Source organism: Tigriopus californicus, chromosome 1 (assembly GCF_007210705.1).
Source record: "Tigriopus californicus strain San Diego chromosome 1, Tcal_SD_v2.1, whole genome shotgun sequence".
In the NCBI taxonomy this organism is placed as follows: domain Eukaryota; kingdom Metazoa; phylum Arthropoda; class Copepoda; order Harpacticoida; family Harpacticidae; genus Tigriopus; species Tigriopus californicus.
Window position 1 is genome coordinate 822,474 of NC_081440.1, and position 22,272 is coordinate 844,745.

The 22,272-nt window shown below is 41.0% G+C and overlaps 1 protein-coding gene across 4 annotated transcripts in view; it reads left to right on the forward strand.

The window, feature by feature from the left end:
• LOC131878409 (uncharacterized) overlaps positions 1-22,272 on the forward strand; it is a 64,192-nt gene that overhangs the window by 25,931 nt on the left and 15,989 nt on the right. Inside the window, exon 1 of one of the 4 annotated variants that reach the window (XM_059224380.1) lies at positions 9,175-11,723. The exons of the other annotated variants lie outside the window; for them this stretch is intronic. Within the exon in view, the coding sequence (XP_059080363.1) occupies positions 9,491-11,723 (2,233 nt within the window). The 5' untranslated portion in view covers positions 9,175-9,490. Of the gene's footprint in view, positions 1-9,174; positions 11,724-22,272 lie in introns of those variants that run through there. 4 annotated transcript variants of the gene reach the window in all.

The window sequence follows — 22,272 nt, forward strand, 5'->3', positions numbered from 1 at the left end:
AAGTCATCAGTACAATTGAATCACTTGCTCTCTCCCAGCTATTTCAAAACGTAAACGAAATCCTTTCTTTTAGTAAGGTGTGGAGTTTGGGGTTTGATTGGGTGGCGTTCGTGCCCATTTCGACGCATTTAATGATGGGAACACGGAAAACACATTGAAACACATGAATATGCAATGATGGGGCAGACTCAGAGGAGCCATATTTCACCATGAAAACGAAAGAAACAGTTTTTCTTGAGGACAGACAAATCCTGAGAGATTACAGGGGAAATGGATGATGTCAAGAGGTTGGAACTATTTTTTATATGGCTTGGCATTGGGTGACAGAATGCATTTAGGGATGATTCCTTTTTGACAGTGATGGGGAACAATATGTAAATATGACAACATTGGGCTTACTTTCAGACCACGGAGAGAGGTGAAATGTTAGTTCGTCATGCATTAGCGACGTGTTCGGGACTGATCCCTGGGTGCAGAAAGTGTTCCAATGTGCCTTGTCATCTCATGATCCAGGATGAACAAGTTTGCATCAAGTTGATTGTGTGTATTTGTCTTGTATGGATGTTCCCTGGACTGCGGGTTGGTTCGAAAAAGGCTTTGGTTACTCGATAAATTGGGTTGAACTGTGACGTCCTGACAAGCTCTGCCCAACTAAATCTTATTTGATCTGACGAGATGACAACACCTGGACAGCTTCGTTCCACGTGGTCCAGTGTTAAGTTTACCTCGTCTGTTCAAGAACAAAAAAGATAAATCTTTCCGACACTTGGCTAAGTTTAGGGCTAAACCAATTCCAGCGTTCCTAGCTGAACTAAAACCCAAAACCTCAGCAGTAGAAACACATGATACTCAAAACGCTTAGGGATCTTTTAGCTACTGTTTTGTTTGTTTGTTACGGAGTCAGATGGCAGCTCTCTCGTACGGCTTACCATCTGATGATGATTGTCCCAATTGAGGGATTTTCCCGATCCGTCATGACAACCAACATTAATTACTACCTCACCCTCGGGAATGATCGTAGGTTCGCCCATTGAACCTGTTAAAGCTGGAACTCATGCATTAATTTAGATACTGTAAAGAACTAAATGTACTCGGCTAGCGTAGGATCGAACCAGGCATAGTAGATTGGACAGCCAATCTTTAACAATAAGCTAAGGCAGCTAGCCTGGAGATCTTTTGACTTTGTCCTCAAGACTCTCTTTGACACTTTTTCTAGTCGAGCTGGAGGGGGTGAATTATAGAAACTTAATTTATCTTATGCTTAAAGTAAACTTTGAAGCATAATACTAAATATGCTGGATCACCTTTCCTGACTTCAAAAAGGGACTTAAAAATCTGAAAATAGATGTTGTTGAAACAAGCTTGGCAGCTTCAAATATTCTAAGCATGAGTGCTAGAAATCGGTTCTGTTTATTTTCGGCCTTATTTAGCACCTGTCAACCCCACTTGGGTCCAATGTCTAATAGCATTGGCGAATGTGCTTGGAGAGTTCGAACGAATGTGCTCCCTTCTTTAGGGCGATGAGTGTTAAAAGGCGAAATATCTCCCATTATACTATTGGAACAGAGTCATAGAATTGGCAAATACTGAACATTGTTGTCTGTACAAATCCTTCAGCACTCATTTCAGCCATTTCCGTCCTAAGAGCTTCCACAGCCTGAAGTTCTGATTCATTATGAAAATGATTCGTCATTTCTTCGCATCTCTATCAAGTAAATGAGCCAGGGATGAAATATTCTCTATGAAAAGGGTCTGCCACTAGTGAGGTGGATAAAAGTTGGAAATATAGCATTACTCAGAACCAATAACAAAGCTTCGGCGCCTCTGCGTAAGAAAAACGGATTATTGATTATCCCATCACCCTAATTATTGATACTAGTTTTTTGTGAGAATAGCATTAGCCAGGATCTGGAGAGCCTGTACCTTATCCAACAGTTTGAGGGCCCACTTGCAAGTTATTGGTCATATCACGGGCTGTATCTATAGGCTGAAAAACTATTTTTTCGATTTCTCCTCATCTCTTTTGTTTTGTGCTTTCTAAAGAAGGTGTCTTTTAATTGCCTGAAAGATGTTGCCTAGGTCTGTCCTTGTGCCAAGAGCATGCTGCCACTTTTTATGGCATTTAGCCATATAATAAATATTCTAAGGTAGCAAGGCAGGGCAAGAGTCTTCTCCATTGACGGTGTGGGTTCAAACCCCAGTGTTAGCATCTAACCTTTTACTAACTTCATCTTTGTCAAATTCTTTGAGCTGATTGATATTTTTCGTCCTTCAAAATATTAGTTTTAAATGAGTCAGCAACATGTCTTTTGGATGATTTAATCATTATTGTGATTCAAACCAGTATATTGAGTATCATAGCAGAGGAACAAAAGGCAAGCAGCTCTTGAGGAAATCATAGAAAAAGATAATGATATTTAGGTTATAAATTTCTAAGTTGGATGACAAGTATGCACGTATGCAATCTCTATGCTGTCCCCAAAGCCCTTTTTAAACTCAACTCCAAGCCTAACGCTTCATTTGCTGATGTACGCGTATTTACATAAATATTTTGCACCAATCATCAGACTTTGGTAAACAATGCTAATTTCAGGTTGAGAGTTTTAATGGCCTTTCTTGGTCAAATTTGAGCCTCTATGGGAAACGTTTACTTCAAAAGAGATATCTAGCGTCTTACACATTTGTTAGTCTTTTTTTTTTCGGATTGTCCACCGATACAGGGGATGGAATCCCCGGTAAGAAATTGAAAACAAAGAATGATTGGCCCATGAGATAGTGGACAAAGTCAAGCACGGTAAAATATCTGATCTTGCAATGAATTAGAATTGGCAGATCGAGCTAGCCCTTGAACATAAGGCTGGTCTGGAGTGGTGTTTAAAAACTTATCTAAGTCTGCTTTAAAAGATGGCATAGGATCATCTAATAAGTAGAATTGTCGAAGGCAGGTGGGTAAAAGATTATATAGGCTGGGAGCTCTATATAGAATAAACGAGGATTTCATGGTTTCGACAAGTCTAGTTTCGTTATGACTAGACTGTACTCTCACCTCACACGTTATACCCCTACGGTCATTCTCGTTAAAAATGTTCGTGCTTAAAGCTTTCTCAAACACAATTTTGTGAACAATAATCGCAACTGATGTACTTTATGTTTTTTGAATATAATTATAAAGCATACATTAAGCTTAGCCAGCCTTTCCATGGAAAGCTTGTCAGTGAGTCGTAAGTATTGTTATCTGACAGCTTGCCAACTCTACTAAGAAGAGCAACAATCCCTTCCCAAAGTGGCCTTCAATAGAACCCAAATTTGTTGAAGGTCGTGATCGATCGAAAATTGACCTTTCTCTTTCACGGAAGTTCGTGTTCGAGAGTTCAAGTATTTTCCTTCGAAAAACAAATGCAATGAATGATGACGCAAAGCTCAACTCTACTCTGGCCAGGTGATTTGAAACAAACTGGAACTGGCTTAGGCTCCCCCCTGAATAATTGATTCACTGGCCTATCGCAAAAGCAATGCGGGAACGAGCGTGCCTTTAGACGTTTGACGTTGTGCTTGATGGGATTAGAAATTCCACGTCCGTTCTCAACCAAAAATAAGCATTGACGGGCCTGAGATGGGAGTCCTGATATNTGAAAAACCAAACCAAAAAAAAGAATCTGCAATTAAAATTGGATGGTTTTGGCTGATGTTTCCCCGACAAACGCATACAAAACGGATTCTTCACAACTTCTTTACAATCAGGACTTGGCCATAAAAGACAAAAGTTTCTTCACAACCGCATAACTTTGAGCTTGGCTTCGGGATGTGGCAGGCATTTTTGTACATTCAAGAGAAATAAGTGGCAAAATCTAGATATCCGAGGATTCCTTTCTAAAAGTTTGGGAAGGCTGCAACATTTTTTTTTGTTCTGGTCCGAGAACGAGAAGCACGAAGCGAGAACAAACGCTTGGTTGGTAATTGCTCTAGCCTTTCTCGGGTTTCTCCCATCAATTGGTTGTGGTTGAGGGAGAGAAGTCATCAGTACAATTGAATCACTTGCTCTCTCCCAGCTATTTCAAAACGTAAACGAAATCCTTTCTTTTAGTAAGGTGTGGAGTTTGGGGTTTGATTGGGTGGCGTTCGTGCCCATTTCGACGCATTTAATGATGGGAACACGGAAAACACATTGAAACACATGAATATGCAATGATGGGGCAGACTCAGAGGAGCCATATTTCACCATGAAAACGAAAGAAACAGTTTTTCTTGAGGACAGACAAATCCTGAGAGATTACAGGGGAAATGGATGATGTCAAGAGGTTGGAACTATTTTTTATATGGCTTGGCATTGGGTGACAGAATGCATTTAGGGATGATTCCTTTTTGACAGTGATGGGGAACAATATGTAAATATGACAACATTGGGCTTACTTTCAGACCACGGAGAGAGGTGAAATGTTAGTTCGTCATGCATTAGCGACGTGTTCGGGACTGATCCCTGGGTGCAGAAAGTGTTCCAATGTGCCTTGTCATCTCATGATCCAGGATGAACAAGTTTGCATCAAGTTGATTGTGTGTATTTGTCTTGTATGGATGTTCCCTGGACTGCGGGTTGGTTCGAAAAAGGCTTTGGTTACTCGATAAATTGGGTTGAACTGTGACGTCCTGACAAGCTCTGCCCAACTAAATCTTATTTGATCTGACGAGATGACAACACCTGGACAGCTTCGTTCCACGTGGTCCAGTGTTAAGTTTACCTCGTCTGTTCAAGAACAAAAAAGATAAATCTTTCCGACACTTGGCTAAGTTTAGGGCTAAACCAATTCCAGCGTTCCTAGCTGAACTAAAACCCAAAACCTCAGCAGTAGAAACACATGATACTCAAAACGCTTAGGGATCTTTTAGCTACTGTTTTGTTTGTTTGTTACGGAGTCAGATGGCAGCTCTCTCGTACGGCTTACCATCTGATGATGATTGTCCCAATTGAGGGATTTTCCCGATCCGTCATGACAACCAACATTAATTACTACCTCACCCTCGGGAATGATCGTAGGTTCGCCCATTGAACCTGTTAAAGCTGGAACTCATGCATTAATTTAGATACTGTAAAGAACTAAATGTACTCGGCTAGCGTAGGATCGAACCAGGCATAGTAGATTGGACAGCCAATCTTTAACAATAAGCTAAGGCAGCTAGCCTGGAGATCTTTTGACTTTGTCCTCAAGACTCTCTTTGACACTTTTTCTAGTCGAGCTGGAGGGGGTGAATTATAGAAACTTAATTTATCTTATGCTTAAAGTAAACTTTGAAGCATAATACTAAATATGCTGGATCACCTTTCCTGACTTCAAAAAGGGACTTAAAAATCTGAAAATAGATGTTGTTGAAACAAGCTTGGCAGCTTCAAATATTCTAAGCATGAGTGCTAGAAATCGGTTCTGTTTATTTTCGGCCTTATTTAGCACCTGTCAACCCCACTTGGGTCCAATGTCTAATAGCATTGGCGAATGTGCTTGGAGAGTTCGAACGAATGTGCTCCCTTCTTTAGGGCGATGAGTGTTAAAAGGCGAAATATCTCCCATTATACTATTGGAACAGAGTCATAGAATTGGCAAATACTGAACATTGTTGTCTGTACAAATCCTTCAGCACTCATTTCAGCCATTTCCGTCCTAAGAGCTTCCACAGCCTGAAGTTCTGATTCATTATGAAAATGATTCGTCATTTCTTCGCATCTCTATCAAGTAAATGAGCCAGGGATGAAATATTCTCTATGAAAAGGGTCTGCCACTAGTGAGGTGGATAAAAGTTGGAAATATAGCATTACTCAGAACCAATAACAAAGCTTCGGCGCCTCTGCGTAAGAAAAACGGATTATTGATTATCCCATCACCCTAATTATTGATACTAGTTTTTTGTGAGAATAGCATTAGCCAGGATCTGGAGAGCCTGTACCTTATCCAACAGTTTGAGGGCCCACTTGCAAGTTATTGGTCATATCACGGGCTGTATCTATAGGCTGAAAAACTATTTTTTCGATTTCTCCTCATCTCTTTTGTTTTGTGCTTTCTAAAGAAGGTGTCTTTTAATTGCCTGAAAGATGTTGCCTAGGTCTGTCCTTGTGCCAAGAGCATGCTGCCACTTTTTATGGCATTTAGCCATATAATAAATATTCTAAGGTAGCAAGGCAGGGCAAGAGTCTTCTCCATTGACGGTGTGGGTTCAAACCCCAGTGTTAGCATCTAACCTTTTACTAACTTCATCTTTGTCAAATTCTTTGAGCTGATTGATATTTTTCGTCCTTCAAAATATTAGTTTTAAATGAGTCAGCAACATGTCTTTTGGATGATTTAATCATTATTGTGATTCAAACCAGTATATTGAGTATCATAGCAGAGGAACAAAAGGCAAGCAGCTCTTGAGGAAATCATAGAAAAAGATAATGATATTTAGGTTATAAATTTCTAAGTTGGATGACAAGTATGCACGTATGCAATCTCTATGCTGTCCCCAAAGCCCTTTTTAAACTCAACTCCAAGCCTAACGCTTCATTTGCTGATGTACGCGTATTTACATAAATATTTTGCACCAATCATCAGACTTTGGTAAACAATGCTAATTTCAGGTTGAGAGTTTTAATGGCCTTTCTTGGTCAAATTTGAGCCTCTATGGGAAACGTTTACTTCAAAAGAGATATCTAGCGTCTTACACATTTGTTAGTCTTTTTTTTTTCGGATTGTCCACCGATACAGGGGATGGAATCCCCGGTAAGAAATTGAAAACAAAGAATGATTGGCCCATGAGATAGTGGACAAAGTCAAGCACGGTAAAATATCTGATCTTGCAATGAATTAGAATTGGCAGATCGAGCTAGCCCTTGAACATAAGGCTGGTCTGGAGTGGTGTTTAAAAACTTATCTAAGTCTGCTTTAAAAGATGGCATAGGATCATCTAATAAGTAGAATTGTCGAAGGCAGGTGGGTAAAAGATTATATAGGCTGGGAGCTCTATATAGAATAAACGAGGATTTCATGGTTTCGACAAGTCTAGTTTCGTTATGACTAGACTGTACTCTCACCTCACACGTTATACCCCTACGGTCATTCTCGTTAAAAATGTTCGTGCTTAAAGCTTTCTCAAACACAATTTTGTGAACAATAATCGCAACTGATGTACTTTATGTTTTTTGAATATAATTATAAAGCATACATTAAGCTTAGCCAGCCTTTCCATGGAAAGCTTGTCAGTGAGTCGTAAGTATTGTTATCTGACAGCTTGCCAACTCTACTAAGAAGAGCAACAATCCCTTCCCAAAGTGGCCTTCAATAGAACCCAAATTTGTTGAAGGTCGTGATCGATCGAAAATTGACCTTTCTCTTTCACGGAAGTTCGTGTTCGAGAGTTCAAGTATTTTCCTTCGAAAAACAAATGCAATGAATGATGACGCAAAGCTCAACTCTACTCTGGCCAGGTGATTTGAAACAAACTGGAACTGGCTTAGGCTCCCCCCTAAATAATTGATTCACTGGCCTATCGCAAAAGCAATGCGGGAACGAGCGTGCCTTCAGACGTTTGACGTTGTGCTTGATGGGATTAGAAATTCCACGTCCGTTCTCAACCAAAAATAAGCATTGACGGGCCTGAGATGGGAGTCCTGATATTGGAACGAGTTTCTGTCCCGTTGAGCCAATCAATGGTCCATCGAACGACGAGGCCAGCTTTTCCGCAGCACCATGTGTATCCAATAAAGTCGAGACAATTGGCTAAGATCCCCCCCCACCTCCCCCTGTCCCCCAAAGACCTTGAAAAGACAAGAAATCTTTACCTCTCAAGGGGGCACATTTCTGGAATTGGATTGTCGCTCTCACGTCAAGGCTGCTTCGAAATGCGAAGGCCTCACTAAAACCCATCTCCCGTAAGGCTAAGAGTTGAATGTGAGGCTTCACATTGGCGCATTCCGCGCGTTCTTCTTTATCCCTTGTAATTTGATCAAATCCAACATTGATGTGCTCTCTACGCCCGCTCGAAATCAAAAGCAAATAGAACTTGGTACACACAATACATATGAATGAAAAATATATTTGCCCTTGAGATTCGGAAACGCTCCCTAAATAGCTCTTCTCCGTTTCCACCTTTTTCCCCTCTGCCCCCCAAGAGAGTCCAAAATGAATCAGTCAAGCCATCCATGGGGTGGTGATGTGATCAAACATTAAAAAAACACAGAAGGTTGTAACATGAAGTTGAAATTTGCATTTTCCATTGTATTTGACGTGGTTAGTGGGGTGCTGGAAACCAGCTAGTTAGTCTCAAAATGGAATCCTGATTTATCTTACATCAAACCAGGGTTCCTTCCCTCTTTGTTCAAACCTGACTTATTACGATGCGATGGGATTTGGCGGAGTCTTGGCTTTTTAAGTGTTCTTGGAACCTCAGTTTTGAAAAGCTATTTGACCTCACCAGTACCATTAGGGCTGTATTTTGATTTCTATGGGTGTTTGATGGATTCTGACACACAGCACACGCCAATGAAATGACGTACAATCTTTGGTCCCATCTCATCATGCCTCCCAAGTTAATAGGAATTTTATTCAGCGACTGTTTAATCAAGTCAGTGAAGGGGTTTAGTTAGTCCATTATGGAAATGACATTCAAATGGAATCCGTATGTTCTTGCATATTGTACGCTTCCCAAGCCTGGCCTTTGAATATGAGTGGGTGCCAATTGGCAGTCTCTCGACTTTCTAGCCCTCAACTTTCGTTGCTTTTAATAACAATCAGCGCCCTGGGGAACTAACTAGTGCTTGACAAATTATTCCTTTCTTGGCAGAGGAGGCTCTTGACTTTGATCTGTTCGGACTGATGGATATCGTTACTTTACGCCAAGAGGGCTTTTTGTTAGTTAGTTGTACCTTAATACAACATAACTTTCTGACTCACACTGTAATATTTCATGATTTGTGTTGTGGTGGGACCGGGAATTCGTCTTCCCCTTTGACTCTTCTTGCCTTTGAGTTCGAAAACAACATGCAATAATAGAGTGAGGTACCATATTCCGGTCACGACTTCTCCCCCGAGAGACACAAAGAGTTTCGTTTGGGCCTCTTTTGTATCATTCTGAATAATGCCCAGTGTCCCTTAGCAATGCCAGGTCATTAGATGCCAAGAATCAAGGGTCAAGGACATAAGATAAAGATATTTCAGGTCATAGGTCTGGATCTGAAACCCTCCGCTGTATTCCAATTTAAAAAGTTGTCACAAGAGTCTGCTTATGAGTTTGCACTTGAGCGTGTGAAATTTGCGAGAAATTCTGTCAAATTAAAAGTTTGGTCTGCTTATCCTGAGATGACAAGAATTGGAAGAAAAAGCCGCATGAGGGCTCAAAGCGGCCTTTGATGCGAACCAAATAGTGTCCAGAGTGAAAGTTGTGGTCATGAACTGAGATCGACGCAACCGTTTTGAAGTGAGCGCAAAAAGTGGAACTGATCCCAAAAAACTTTTAGTGCGCCTGAAACATGGGCAGAACCCAATTATGTGGAACTGTCAAAGTCAAGGACCGATCGTCTGGTGGGAGAAGTCAAGGCCGAGCAAGGAAAAGAACACCCAACGCGTGTCTGGTAAATCCATATGTTCCAATTTGGTTCCGTTCCCATCATCATCACCATCATCATCATCATCGTCACCACAATTACCACCGACCTAGACGGGCGGCAATCATCCAGAATTTTTACCCAAGCTTACCAAATTCCGGTCGGCGTCTCGATCATGGCAGCAGACCTTATGCTTCTACCCTAGGTTGTTCTATTTGTCCCTCTTATTCTTCCTCAGTCTCCCCCCGCCTGTCCTTGTCCATGCTCAAGGCACTTTTGGAGAGTGACTACTTCAGAGGGCCCTTGTCCCCTGAAGCGCCGCGGTCTCTTTCCACGACCAAACCTCATGTATGGAACAAGTCGAAAAAGAACCAAAACCCAAATGGGAACGCCGCCAACTCTCTGGCGTCGACCAGCGAGAGGAGGGCGAAGAAGAGAGAGAAAAAGAAAAGGATCTTTCCCTCGTTTCCCTGGTGGTCGCGAACCTCTTTTGAGGGAAGGCAAGCCCAAAGAGGTAGGAATACAAACAGCACTCCCGACGACCATCGGGGAGAACGAAGAGTAACAGGAATTGAAGCCAGGGGAAAAGGACAAAGCGAAACAAGGAACTCTTCAGCTGACTTCTTTTATCTCCCCTCTTTCCTATCCCCCTCCCGGTCCTCCCGGTCCTCCCGGCCCTCCTGGTCCTTCTGGTCCTCCTCGTCCTCCCTGCCCTTCTCTCGCTCCGCCTCCTCATGGAAACGAGGAGGCCTATTCCTTCTCCATCGAGAAGGTAGAGAAGTACCACCCAGAGAAAAATACTTGCACGTCGAGAACGGGAAAAGAGGGAAAGGAAGAACAATTCAAATCCGAGACGAGAACGCAAGAGGAAAGAGCTTCCGAAGTAACTCCGTGGGCTCGCAAAAGTTCCTAAGTGGAGGGAACGACCGTCAAAATCGGCAAATTGAGAGGAACGTGAGGAGCAAACGCTCCCGGTCTTTCGACAGAATGTTGGCTCCACCTGTTTTGCTGACAACCCCATCTCCGGATGATGGACAGTCGAACTTCTTGACACCCCATCGGTTCCGGGACCAAAGATCCAATAGCTGTGTTAGTGATAGTGCCGCTCTCATCAGTCCCGATCATCGTCGGCCATCCACGATCTCGTGCGGACCAACTTTGGCTCGCTATGCCGGGCCTGGACCCGGGCCTCAAAGAGCTTACCTCATTCGAGAACGGGCTACGGGTGAGGAGACCGTGGTGACTATGTCGGGCGTACGATCTCCGGTGGTTGGCGCCCGGACGATCGTGAATAAGATCCCGTCATTCTATGCCAATGCCCAATTCGTCTCGCAAAGGCCGGGTGGTCGCAATGCCACGATCCCATCTGGTCCCTTGGAAGGCGGTCAGAATGCCAAGTGCTCGAGCTTTGATGATGAGTACATCCAATACAATTCCTTAATGTCTTCTTCGGACTACAAACGACGTTTCTCAGAGATGTTGAATGCCCAGGACGTGATTGCAGCAAATCGATTAGAGAAAGTGTACCAACAATACCGACGGCAAGCTCATGCCGCTTCGGATGACACCATGAGAGCTGCATCCGACAAACTTGATGAATGGATGATGCACAGAGACATCAAAAGAAGACGATCCTGTGCCGTGGGAGACTTTGCCACTCAGACCTCGGCCAGGAGCAAAACCCCCTTTCTTATGCCACAAGGTCGAATATCCCGGGCTCATAGTCAGGCCGGCACCGGACTAGACATTCCCAACTCGGCCACCCTGAACGAATTCTTACGCCGAAATAGTAGTCGAAGAAGCACCCGCAGTGCAAAGTGCTACCCGGGTGGCACCCGAAGTCGCCGGGAGAGTGTCTTTCCAGGAGGTGGTGGCGGTGGTTTAGGTGCCAATAACAATCACTCAAAGAGAAATGGTTACAACAACACGGATGTGGAACTCGCGGCTGAGCGCCTCAAGGCCGAGTTGGCGGTGGAGGCTGGCCTTATTCCGCTAACACCGGTTGACGATGATGACTTTGCACCGCCTTCTGAGAAGGAGAGGCAACGAATCGTCCTCATTGTGAGTTGTGTTGCCTTAGCCATCACGGTCTTGGCGGCTTCCTTGGTGGGGCTTAGCCTCGGTATGTCTCATATGCTGGAAGAACTTAATCCAAAAGGTATGTTCGTTACTTAGAGTACTATGCATCCCATGCTGTTATCACTATGATTCTCTCCTATAATATCTACTACAGTACAAACTCCATCAAGGTTATGAAAGGCAAATCAGAGCAATGAATGTAGGAGGTCCGGGTTCCTGACATATTCCCTTGTTCATCAATTCAAATTGATATTCGGCTTGATTGAGTTCTCCATAGTCCCCCACTATGTTTGTAGCATTTTCTCATGGGAGCTCTGCACATCTAATCACACTTTCAGTCTAGCTTAGGAGCTCATCATAGATTCCTTTGATATTTAGAAGGCATGCAGACAGTTTCATGTCGACAGGATTACTTGGCAGACTTTCTACAGGATATCGATAGCCTTTACCACCAACCAAACACTAATCTTCTTCGTCTCTTTGACGACCTCGAATAACCCAGTAACTATGACTTGGCAGCGTTCGCCCTTTGAGTTTCGCGTGGTATCAGTGACTCGCTTTGTATATCTCGAGGAGAATGGGATAGTTGAAAGTGGAAGAAAAAGTTTTTCCAAGCCCAAGTACGTAGAAAGACGACCTTCCTCTGCCAATATCTCGGAGCCTGTTGTCCAATTCAGACCATCAAGTTTTTATCTGGTATTTGGCCGTTCACGTAACTTCCTGTTGCCACAGGTGTTCCGACGATATTTTAGTCCAATTCTACTCCGGAATGCCAAAAGCAACAGTATTTTTTCGATGAAGAGGACTTGTTGCCGCAACCTTAGCAGTTTCATTCTAACATTGGAGGCACATTCATGCCTGATATGAGGATGGCGAAGTAAGCAATTTACAGTGCAATAAGATAGCTTAGTTTGTGTTGGATTACATTTTGATTCTGAAAGGTGCAACTCAAGCTGATGGTCACCCTTCAAACCGACCAAAAAAGAAAGAAAAACTCTCAAAAGATGAGTTTTGAAGAACTACACTTCCAATTGATGTAGAAGTTGTAAAGACACATTACAAGTAAACTCCCTCTCACATGAATAGAGTGTGTCACCTCAGGCAATAGGGCCTTAAAAATGAAATTACTCCTCTATTTTACGGAATGAGTAGTACTCTCTAGGTGCAACCAAGAGGTTGAGTGAGAGGCGCCCGTTTCTTGATACACCTCTGAAGTTGTAAGTTGAGACAGGAAGTCCTTGGTTAAGATGAAGCCAGGGAGAAAGCGAAAGACAAGTGAACGGTCATAGCTAGATTTTTGGATAGAGTTAGTTCTTCTCACCATCTCGTCAGTATGACCAAGTTTCGAGACAAATATCCAAACACAACTAGACACTTTTTTAGCTCGCAAAATCATGAGGAACCACTTGAATGATCTTGCCATTTTGAATTGTGGCTTTGATTGAATAATCAAATTGGAAATTAGGAGCATACTTGGCTTGAATATAAATTAGAGCATGCTCAATTAAAATGTCACTGAGTACTTGCGTTAGAATGGTTCAATTGCATCTGCTTTGATTCCAAAATGTTTACTTTAAAACTGAACTCAAACAGTGAGACAATAAGAAATGATACACAATATTGCAGAAGCATAAGATTATTTGGACTTCTCCTCTTCCAATCTCAAGATACCTCAAAATTTTGGAAACAATCCCATAAACCCTGTAGATTTGTAAAGTAGTTTCGACTGTGTCTTGGATCTGTTAAAATCCTATCTTTTTAAGCAACCAAGGAAGATCCAAGAAGAACAATAAGGCCCTAGAGATGCAGTTTTTATTTCGTTTCAGTAAGATCTTCCAGAAAAATGTATACCTAAAAGATTTCCTGTTGTATGCATTGTCCTCAGAATTCAACTGAAAGCATAAAAAAGTGCATTTTTAATACTTAAAAGTCCAATTTCAAAGAAATTACGTTTGACGTGTTTTAAGGGATGTAATATAGCATTTGAAGTCATTTTGAGATTGTAGACCCCAAAATGTTTTCATTTTGTGGCATTTAAGCATTTAAGTTCAGATATATCACGGCCACTTCTAATGTTTAAACTAATGAAAACAGGACTATTCAATCCCATTTAACTCGCTAGTGGTGAAATTGTACAAGTACTATCAAACACTACTTCTAATTTTCATCAATTAGGTATTTGAACATTTCAATTCATTTTTAAGTTCTTAGGCATACAAGGTTTTATGTGAGCTAGAATTTCTTGAGTAATGTATCAAAAGTTGTTCATAATGCTCACGAGAAAAATACCAATATGGGTTTAGACATCCATATCAAAACTGAATAAGGCGTTTCAAGCACTGTGCTAATCGTCTTACTTGTCACAGGAAAGTCGTAAACTGAGCGTAGCGTATGGGTTAAGCAAGAGATCAAAAAAGGAATTTTCGAATAGGACACCTCAATTTTGGGTTATTTTCAAACAAACACTTGTCATTCACCAAGTTCTGCAGGAAGCAAAGTGTGTTGTGATAAAGCCCAAGGGCGATCAAGCGAGAAATGGATGACAGTTTTTCTTCCAATTGAGGCTCGCACAAAAAAACACAAACGTCAACGCCCACAGATTCCTGGTTGTCGGTTGGCATGACACTCATGGGAGACACAATTCACGGTCTTTTTTGTCCAAGGACCCAATGTATTCCAACTTTATTCTTGGATTGTATTAGCTTTGATCAAACGGTATTATTTTGATGATGATGATGATGATGATGATGATGTTCACCAGCTGAGATAGAGCAATATTAGAAGGTGGAAATAGGGCACTTCACGCTCCAAGTTGGCACCAATTGAGTGCCAAAAATGACCCTCACTCGCTAAATTTATGACTTTTCTAGCGAGGGGGAGTGAGAAATTCTTTCTTGCCCTTTTTTCCTCTTTTTCTTCATCGTCGTTTTGGAACAAGGAAACTCGTTTTCAGTGGGGAAGGTAGAAGTTCCATGTGAAAAAGTTTCCTTTTCCACTCTGAAAAGATATTACGGGGCCATTCTAAAATCCCAAAACTCTCGTTTCCTCTTTGAAAATCAAGTAGAAATGTAATAACTTCTTTGAAAGTCTTTTCCTAACTCAATGGAACATTATTTTTTCTCTCCCAAGTCCCATTATTTTCTTCGAGTTGTTCCAAAGACATCAAGCGTCAAGAGTCCTCGGAAGTGCTGCTGCAAGTCCATAGCTTTGAGTGAAAAGGGTGTCAAAATTGGGACACGATGGGCCCCTTCAAATGCTTTGAATAGATGTACTCTTGGAAGTTTACGATTCCGCTTCAACTTCCTAAGTCGGCCATCATGCCAACTTAAATCATGGACCACGAAGTTTGAACGAACACGTGCTCGTCGAAATGGCTGCTGGCCTTTGCACCTCGTGTTATGCATGCAAGCTCAAGTAAGGCGTCCCATGAAGTGGAATCATAAGAGTGCACCGCACCGTCTACATACATATACGACGTATACACAACCATTCCGTTTGATCTTCCCTTCTTCTTCTCAGTAAAAGCTCTCTTGAAACGTGAAACGAATGCTTTTACGAGGAGCTCCAAGACAGTCCTTGTGATAGAAGTGCACGATTATCGGAATCAATTCGCCATGGACGAATTGTTATCTATTCCGATATGAGCCTCTGATGGATCTGTTTCGACAATTGACAGCAATGGAGATGGATTCCACTCGTCTCGAGCTTTCGAATGCGATCAAAGTACATCCGGCTCTGAGAGTGCTCTTCAAAGAGACAATTCCTCATATGTGACCTTAAGAGAGAACAATCCATTTACGTACGTAGATAGATATCTTTTCTCTCGCTTCGCTAGAAGCTTCCCGAATCGTAGGAACTAAGGATGGCCTCTTACAACCCAGTGGACTACGGGTTTATTGACTGATATGCGTTGACGTGTCTGTAAGCGCGGGGTTTCCCCTGTAACAAAACTCTACCGTCCGTTGGCAATCTGGCAAGTAAGGCGAATGGTCACATCCAAGAAAAGAAGGCTGACTAACTTACGAACTACCAGTACATTATTGTTGTATTAGGGAGTATCGAAAAACCAAGCAGGAGGTGTTATTGACAGCACCTTTTCCACCTTTCGGTTTACCATGTATGAATGCAGCAAATATGTTGGTGTTGTTTTTGTTCCGATCGACTTTTAACGCTCAGCAAGGAATGGTTTAGGTTTGGCACACTAGAGAGTGCTTTGCTTAACTGCTACTTCATTTTGATTTTAATTCGTTTGATTTGATTTGATCAATATCTTCAGAAATATTATGCACAATTAGTGGAGACACAAAACTTGGCAAATCACAGTCATATTTTGGGCCCAAAAATGGGGCTATTTCTTGGGTTTTTTAAATCCTTTTTTTCACTGCCTCTCACTCTATTTGACACATTTAATGATCAATTTTGAGTGAGTTGTTCGAATTCATCAATTACGTGGCGCTAAAAAGTTTTTAGATAATCTTTAGATCCACAAACTTTTATTTGAGTTAAGTGAAGGAACTTTTTTACATATGGACTTCATTAGCCATTGTAAAATGGCTAATTACATTTCCAGTACATTCGTTTCGATCATCGTTTTTTTGTATCATAACATTCTTACTCACAAGAATGTAAAGAACTACTTTCATGCCCAAAAACACTTTGAAATCTTTCTTTGTACCTTTGTGTTGTTTAAGAAAATGTTTGTTGGAGTTTTACGCGGTCAGATGCACTTTTATTGACTAGAGATTTTATTAAATTTCCCTAGCGCAACCAGGAATGGGATGTCCAGGATTTATCTTATTTACCTTACAATTCATGTAATGTCTGACCCATCAATGAATTAGAGTTGTCGGATCTGACAAGCCCTTGAATGTGAGGTTGATCAGGAATTGTGGTCCAGACCTTGTCCAAGCCTGACTTCAAAGATGCTACCTGAGATGCTATATGAGAGCTCTCATACTTGACTTTTTTCACACCTTCAGAAATCATCCCTTTTAGTGACACATTGAGCGACCCATTTTTTCATTCATGTCATGTCACAAGAAGTTTAGCGTTCAAATTTGCGGGGATTTTGCAGGTCTGTGGTTGAAAGTATGCCACTTTGATGCACATGTGTTGTATGTTCAATGTGAGAACAGATAACGGCAACCTTTTAATTTTGAGACATATACTGTACGTACGTAGAGATGTACAAACAAAAGGTTCTTATGAATACATTACTCTCCTCTAAGTACAAATATGTTGTCTTATTAGGCATTTGTGTAGCCAGGCTTGGCTATTTTTATTGCTTGGCTAGTTCCAATTTGAATGCGGTGTCTGACAGACGCATTACTTAGGACCGATAGGGAGCCAACCTTTGGTGCATCCTTAGATATACTCCTCTCCCCCTTGCTGGTCTTTACATCTTTTGGACCATCGGAGAAGCCATTTTGTGTGGAACTGTGCGTGAGAATCCCTGATATGACCACACATTTTGGTTGGTTGAACATTCTTGCATTATTCGGATCTTCAGAGACTTTAAGACAGACACATGCACGTTTCCATCTCGGTACCCACAGTACGTACAGTACGTACATGGTCCTTTGGGAGGAGGGGAGAGATAAATGGAGAAGACAAGGTCAACTATAAAGTGGTTTGATGGTGGAATGAAGTAAGTAAAGACTCTCCCAGATCCGCTTAAGCTTCAGATTAGACGGAAAAGAAGAAAGGCTCAGAGAAATTGGAATTGAATGTTAAAGTGAGCATGCCAGTTGTTGAATAGCGCCTCAGCGCAGCTCTAATCCAACAAGAATTCACGAAATAAATTCTAATAATACGTATCTATAAAATAAAAATAAAAATTCGCTTGACTCAGATATTCAGTTGATGGTGTATCAACGTGTTAGAGCATTGATTTGTAAGACCAATCAAGTCTGTCAAATTTTAATTCTTCGTACCATTCATCAATATGGAGCTATCAATCTCAATTCTGCCATCGAATCCAAATCAAACCTATCTATCCATCCCTCACATCACTCCATCACTCTTTATTTGCACATCAAAGTCAGTCAGAGTTGATTTTCACTAGCGAGTTAGATTCATCTTCAATCGTCTCAAAACAGTGCACATTTCATGATATGTGCTTCCATGAGGTGGTCCCCTCAAGCGCTCCTTCTTAGCTCTAAAATCTTTGAGGAAGTCACTTGGGGACTTGTCAATTATGTGGACTGGAATGGATGGTTGAAATTTCAAAATGCACCTCCAAATTCGTAAGACTGGTGCTTTTTTGTTCCTATTATCTGACTCCCAAATCAGCATGGAAACTGTATGGGTGCCAGCCATTGGATCGCTAAGAATGTACAGAAATAGCTTTGGTGCACAACGGAGATGTCAGTTGTTGTTCATTGTTCGTTCGAGTAAAATGACAGCTTGTCTTATGCTCTCAAAAAATAAGAGCGTGGAATTCGTTGGCTTTTACTAAAATACCCTTGGCTTCTTGATTATTTATCAATGAACCCCTCACATGCTATTGAAAAAAGCAACGTGGTAAATGTCATAGGCCACTGGGTTATCCATTTACGCGCCAAAAAGACTCTTATGGAATGACTAAATCAAAAATTTGAGGGAACTAGCGCTAAATCGGTCGTTCATTCCAGCTTAAAGTGGTCATAGTGTTCCTTTGATGTCCAAGTAAGACACTCCATGCTGTTAACTATATTTGAGAATGAACCAGTGCTCTGTCACACCTTAGTTGGATCATAAAGAATTGGATTAAAAAGCCTGTCACAAGTCCATTCAAACAGTGGTCCATGTCTCTTCCAATCATAGCATGGCTTCTCTGTGCCGGGAAGCAGTCTGACACCAAACTTATGTGGGCAAGATAAGAGGACTTGCATGCCCCGGCCTTGTTCCACTTTTTGTGCCACTGAAGATCACATTAACTCTTTGCATTCATATTGCCGAGCAGAAAACCAGAGGGACTCTCTATCTTTTCGAGCTTGATATTGCTTCACTTGAACGTGCAAATCGTATGAGGTTGCTCAAATACTACGCATCTCGTAGCTTTGACTATTCCATTTTCATCCTAATAAGCCAAGAGATAGGCAGAGAAGGGGCCCCTCGGGCTAATTTCGTTATACATGACTATCCGTCTCTACTAAGTGAGTCATGAAGACTCTCCACCTACCTCGCCATGAACTAACGAAGAGCTCTGTCTTTGACAGTTTGGGAACCACCATGAACTGGAATGTTATGGTGTGTCTACTTTCCCTATCCAAGTGGTACATACGAGAAACCTATCCAACTTTTGGTCCACTCTCCCAAAGGCGGATTGGGAGGGAGAGAGCTAGCTCGTGAGGCGGGTAAGGGACTAGGAGCGAGTGGCTTTTCCATCCGAGATATTTGTTCCAAATCGTGCTTCATTCTGGGGAGGACTGGAATGTCCTTTTCATGCTTCAACCACACGTTCGCGGACGACGACATTAACATGGTTGGATCTGTGGCTCGATGATAAATGGTAACGGAGGTTGAAATCAACGGGCATTTGACTAAAAGCGAACAATACATCTCTGGGAGATGGAACCACCGGGTTGCCAGGGCAACCAGTTGTTAGTTTGCTCTTATGATGGAGACAGATTTTGATCGCCTTTGTACCCTATTACTATTATTATTGCTATTAGTTACACTGTGGCATTCCAGAGTCCACTTACAAACTCTTGCTTAAATCAATGTATGAGCAAAAACTGAACGAAATATTTTTGAATCCGTTTCTACGACGCATTGGCTATCTTTTTTATAACTGACCTTTTGTGATGGACAATATCAGCTATGTTGAGTTGCGAAAAAAGATAGTAGATAAGACCGGTTTTGGTGATTGAAAGATGAAAACCAGTCTTGTAAGCCTTATCAAGTATTCTGGGAACTACCCAAACAAATATGAGCATTTCTCTAAATCACAAAATCATGAGGAATATTTTTCATTTTACTGGGGACATGGTATTTTAACTCGGAATAAGAACTTCATTAGTTCACCGGAAATCATAAAGACCCTACAATTTTCCCAAAACTCCCTTCAATGAAATTAAGGAGTACACCTAGTTAGGATTGAAAACAAATTACGATATGATTTATCAAAACATTATTGAGTTTAAGGGAATGAAATGGCACGTTTATCTACAAAATGCTCCATTTATATCTTAACTCAAATGCCCAAACAATTAATAACGATTTCTAATTTCATCATAATGAAAAACTAAAAAAAAGACAATTCAATTTTCTTTGCATCGTATCCAAATAATTCAAACTGTCATATGACATCATTTAAGACACTCATTTGAATAGAATTTGTTTCTTTCGATTTTGTTCGCTAGATAATGCCAGAATGTGTTTGGATGTTTCTGTGAAAATTGAATGAAACAAATCAACCATTTTGATCCTCCAAAGTAAACCGAGGGGAGTAACCTAGAACGAGTTTCTTTTGGGACGGTGGAGAAAGCATCAAAGCTTATCGCCCTGGTTACAAACAAGTATTTATTTCCGTCTGTTTTCTGTAGAGACTCTTTGTAACTGAAACAACAGTTACAATGGTCAAAGTAATTTCATTACCTGAAATCACTTTTTTTTATCGGTCATGAAGATGCCAGGTTTAGAACAACGCTCAGAAGTCCATAAATGTGGTGTGATGTTATAACAAGTGCTGTTATCAAGCTTATGAGTGAATAACATAAGATTACTTGCGAAGGCGACCGAGACCCTTGTAAACAAATCATAATTTTTGATGAATCTTCTTAAATGAAATCATATGTTGTTGAAACCTAACATTAAAGTTATTACTCGAGGCTTCGAAATACTATCAAATCAGTAAAAATTTGCCGTTTTGTCATCTTCAAATATTCAGGCATATTTTTGTGCAGCCTCCCTCAACATCAACGATTTTAGTTCAATCCATGCTAAAATTGAACTTTTTCCTATCGACATATTTCACCCATGAACATCGATTTGGAAGCTTAGATTTATCTGGAAATTCAGTCCTACCAATAAAACTGCAATCTTTTTGCATCCTGATCTTAACTACTTGTCAACTTTGAAATCTTAGCACTTATTGTCTCCAATTATTGAGTGAATTTATTTTTGATAAGATGTTTGCAACGTAAATGGACAGGCAAAATTTGAAACAATTTTCGTTCCAAACAATGGATTCTTTATATGGAGAACTAAATAAATCAAAGTGAATAGCCCAGTGATAAAATGGAATGCATTTTCTGGAAAAACATTCCAAATGCCACTTGATCAGTTCTCAAAAAAAAGAACCTCGTAAGTGGTGCATAGTATGTGAAATATTGACTCTTGGAAGGAGGAAGCCATTTTTTACCAAGTCAAGGTCTGACTTATGGGAGTTCAATTGATCTTACAACAGCGAATCTAGGATTTGATTATTCAGAGTAATGTGTTCTGTATTGAGACAAATCAAGGGCTTTCGATAATCCATTTAATAGAACCTCCATTTTGTAATACAATTGTGCTTTTAAGAACGAAAAACGAAAGAACGAAAAAAGAACAGAACAAGGCATAGAATTTCAAGCATTTGACATATGTACAGTAGATAAAATGATTCAATTGGTAACGGTATCGAAAAAAAAAAATGAAAGGTGACAATTCAATTAGTTGTTTTAAGTGGTGCTTAAATATTGCACCTGTTCCTAAATACTGACTCTTTAACATTGCTTCGGAAAGTCTTTTTTGTCAGACCATCCATCTAAAATCTTCTCCACCTGTTTACTGTTAATGGGAGATGTAGATTTTCTTATCTACTATAACAAAAGTAATTTATGGTTGGCTAGTTTAAGCTCTCCCTAGCTAACCCAAGGTGTTACAAAGTCAGCGTTCCATGTAAGTAGTAAGAACCCTTCAAAAAATGTTAGCGAATAAGTGAGACCAAGCACCTCATGTCAAAGATTCGGATTTTAAGATGACATTTTATTATGAGTTGGTTACATGGATACGAAAGAGTTCGAGCAGATCGTGTCAGGGTGTCGGATGGTGTACCAAACTGAACCAATTGCAGATATACGGTAAAAATACATTCATATCTCGTATTTCCTTAGTTCCATTTGTCGGACAAATATATCTGGCAATTTATTTATCGTTAGAGTTGTGAATTGGCATGTCGGAGACAATTCAAACCGATTTCCCCCCCGCCTCCAAACTGGCAAGTGGTTTAATGTTGCTCCACATGAATGTTACTTGCTATCTCTCTAGCTCTTATTGTCTCTCGTTTATGGCTAGACTCGTCATTGTTTATCTCAATTAGTTCAACACACAATCTGTCATGACCATCGGTCCTTTATTGTCAATAAGTCTCGCCAACCATCCTCTCAATCATTCAACATCGAGCAAAAGTGCAAATCAGGTTTGAGCGTGGAACACACCGCTGAAGGCACCCATCAACCATAGTCAGTAGTCCCAATGTATTCATCACCGATGTGTGTACTGCACTGTCCATGGGTCACGAAGAGTCTTTGATCCAAGCTGCTTGAATGGGAAACGAGAACGAAACGGATGATCATTGCGCACCATAGAAATTCTCATCTTGGTCGTCACGTTTCCGAGTTTTGAAGCCTATCTCATGAACCGCATCAAGTTGATACAAGAGC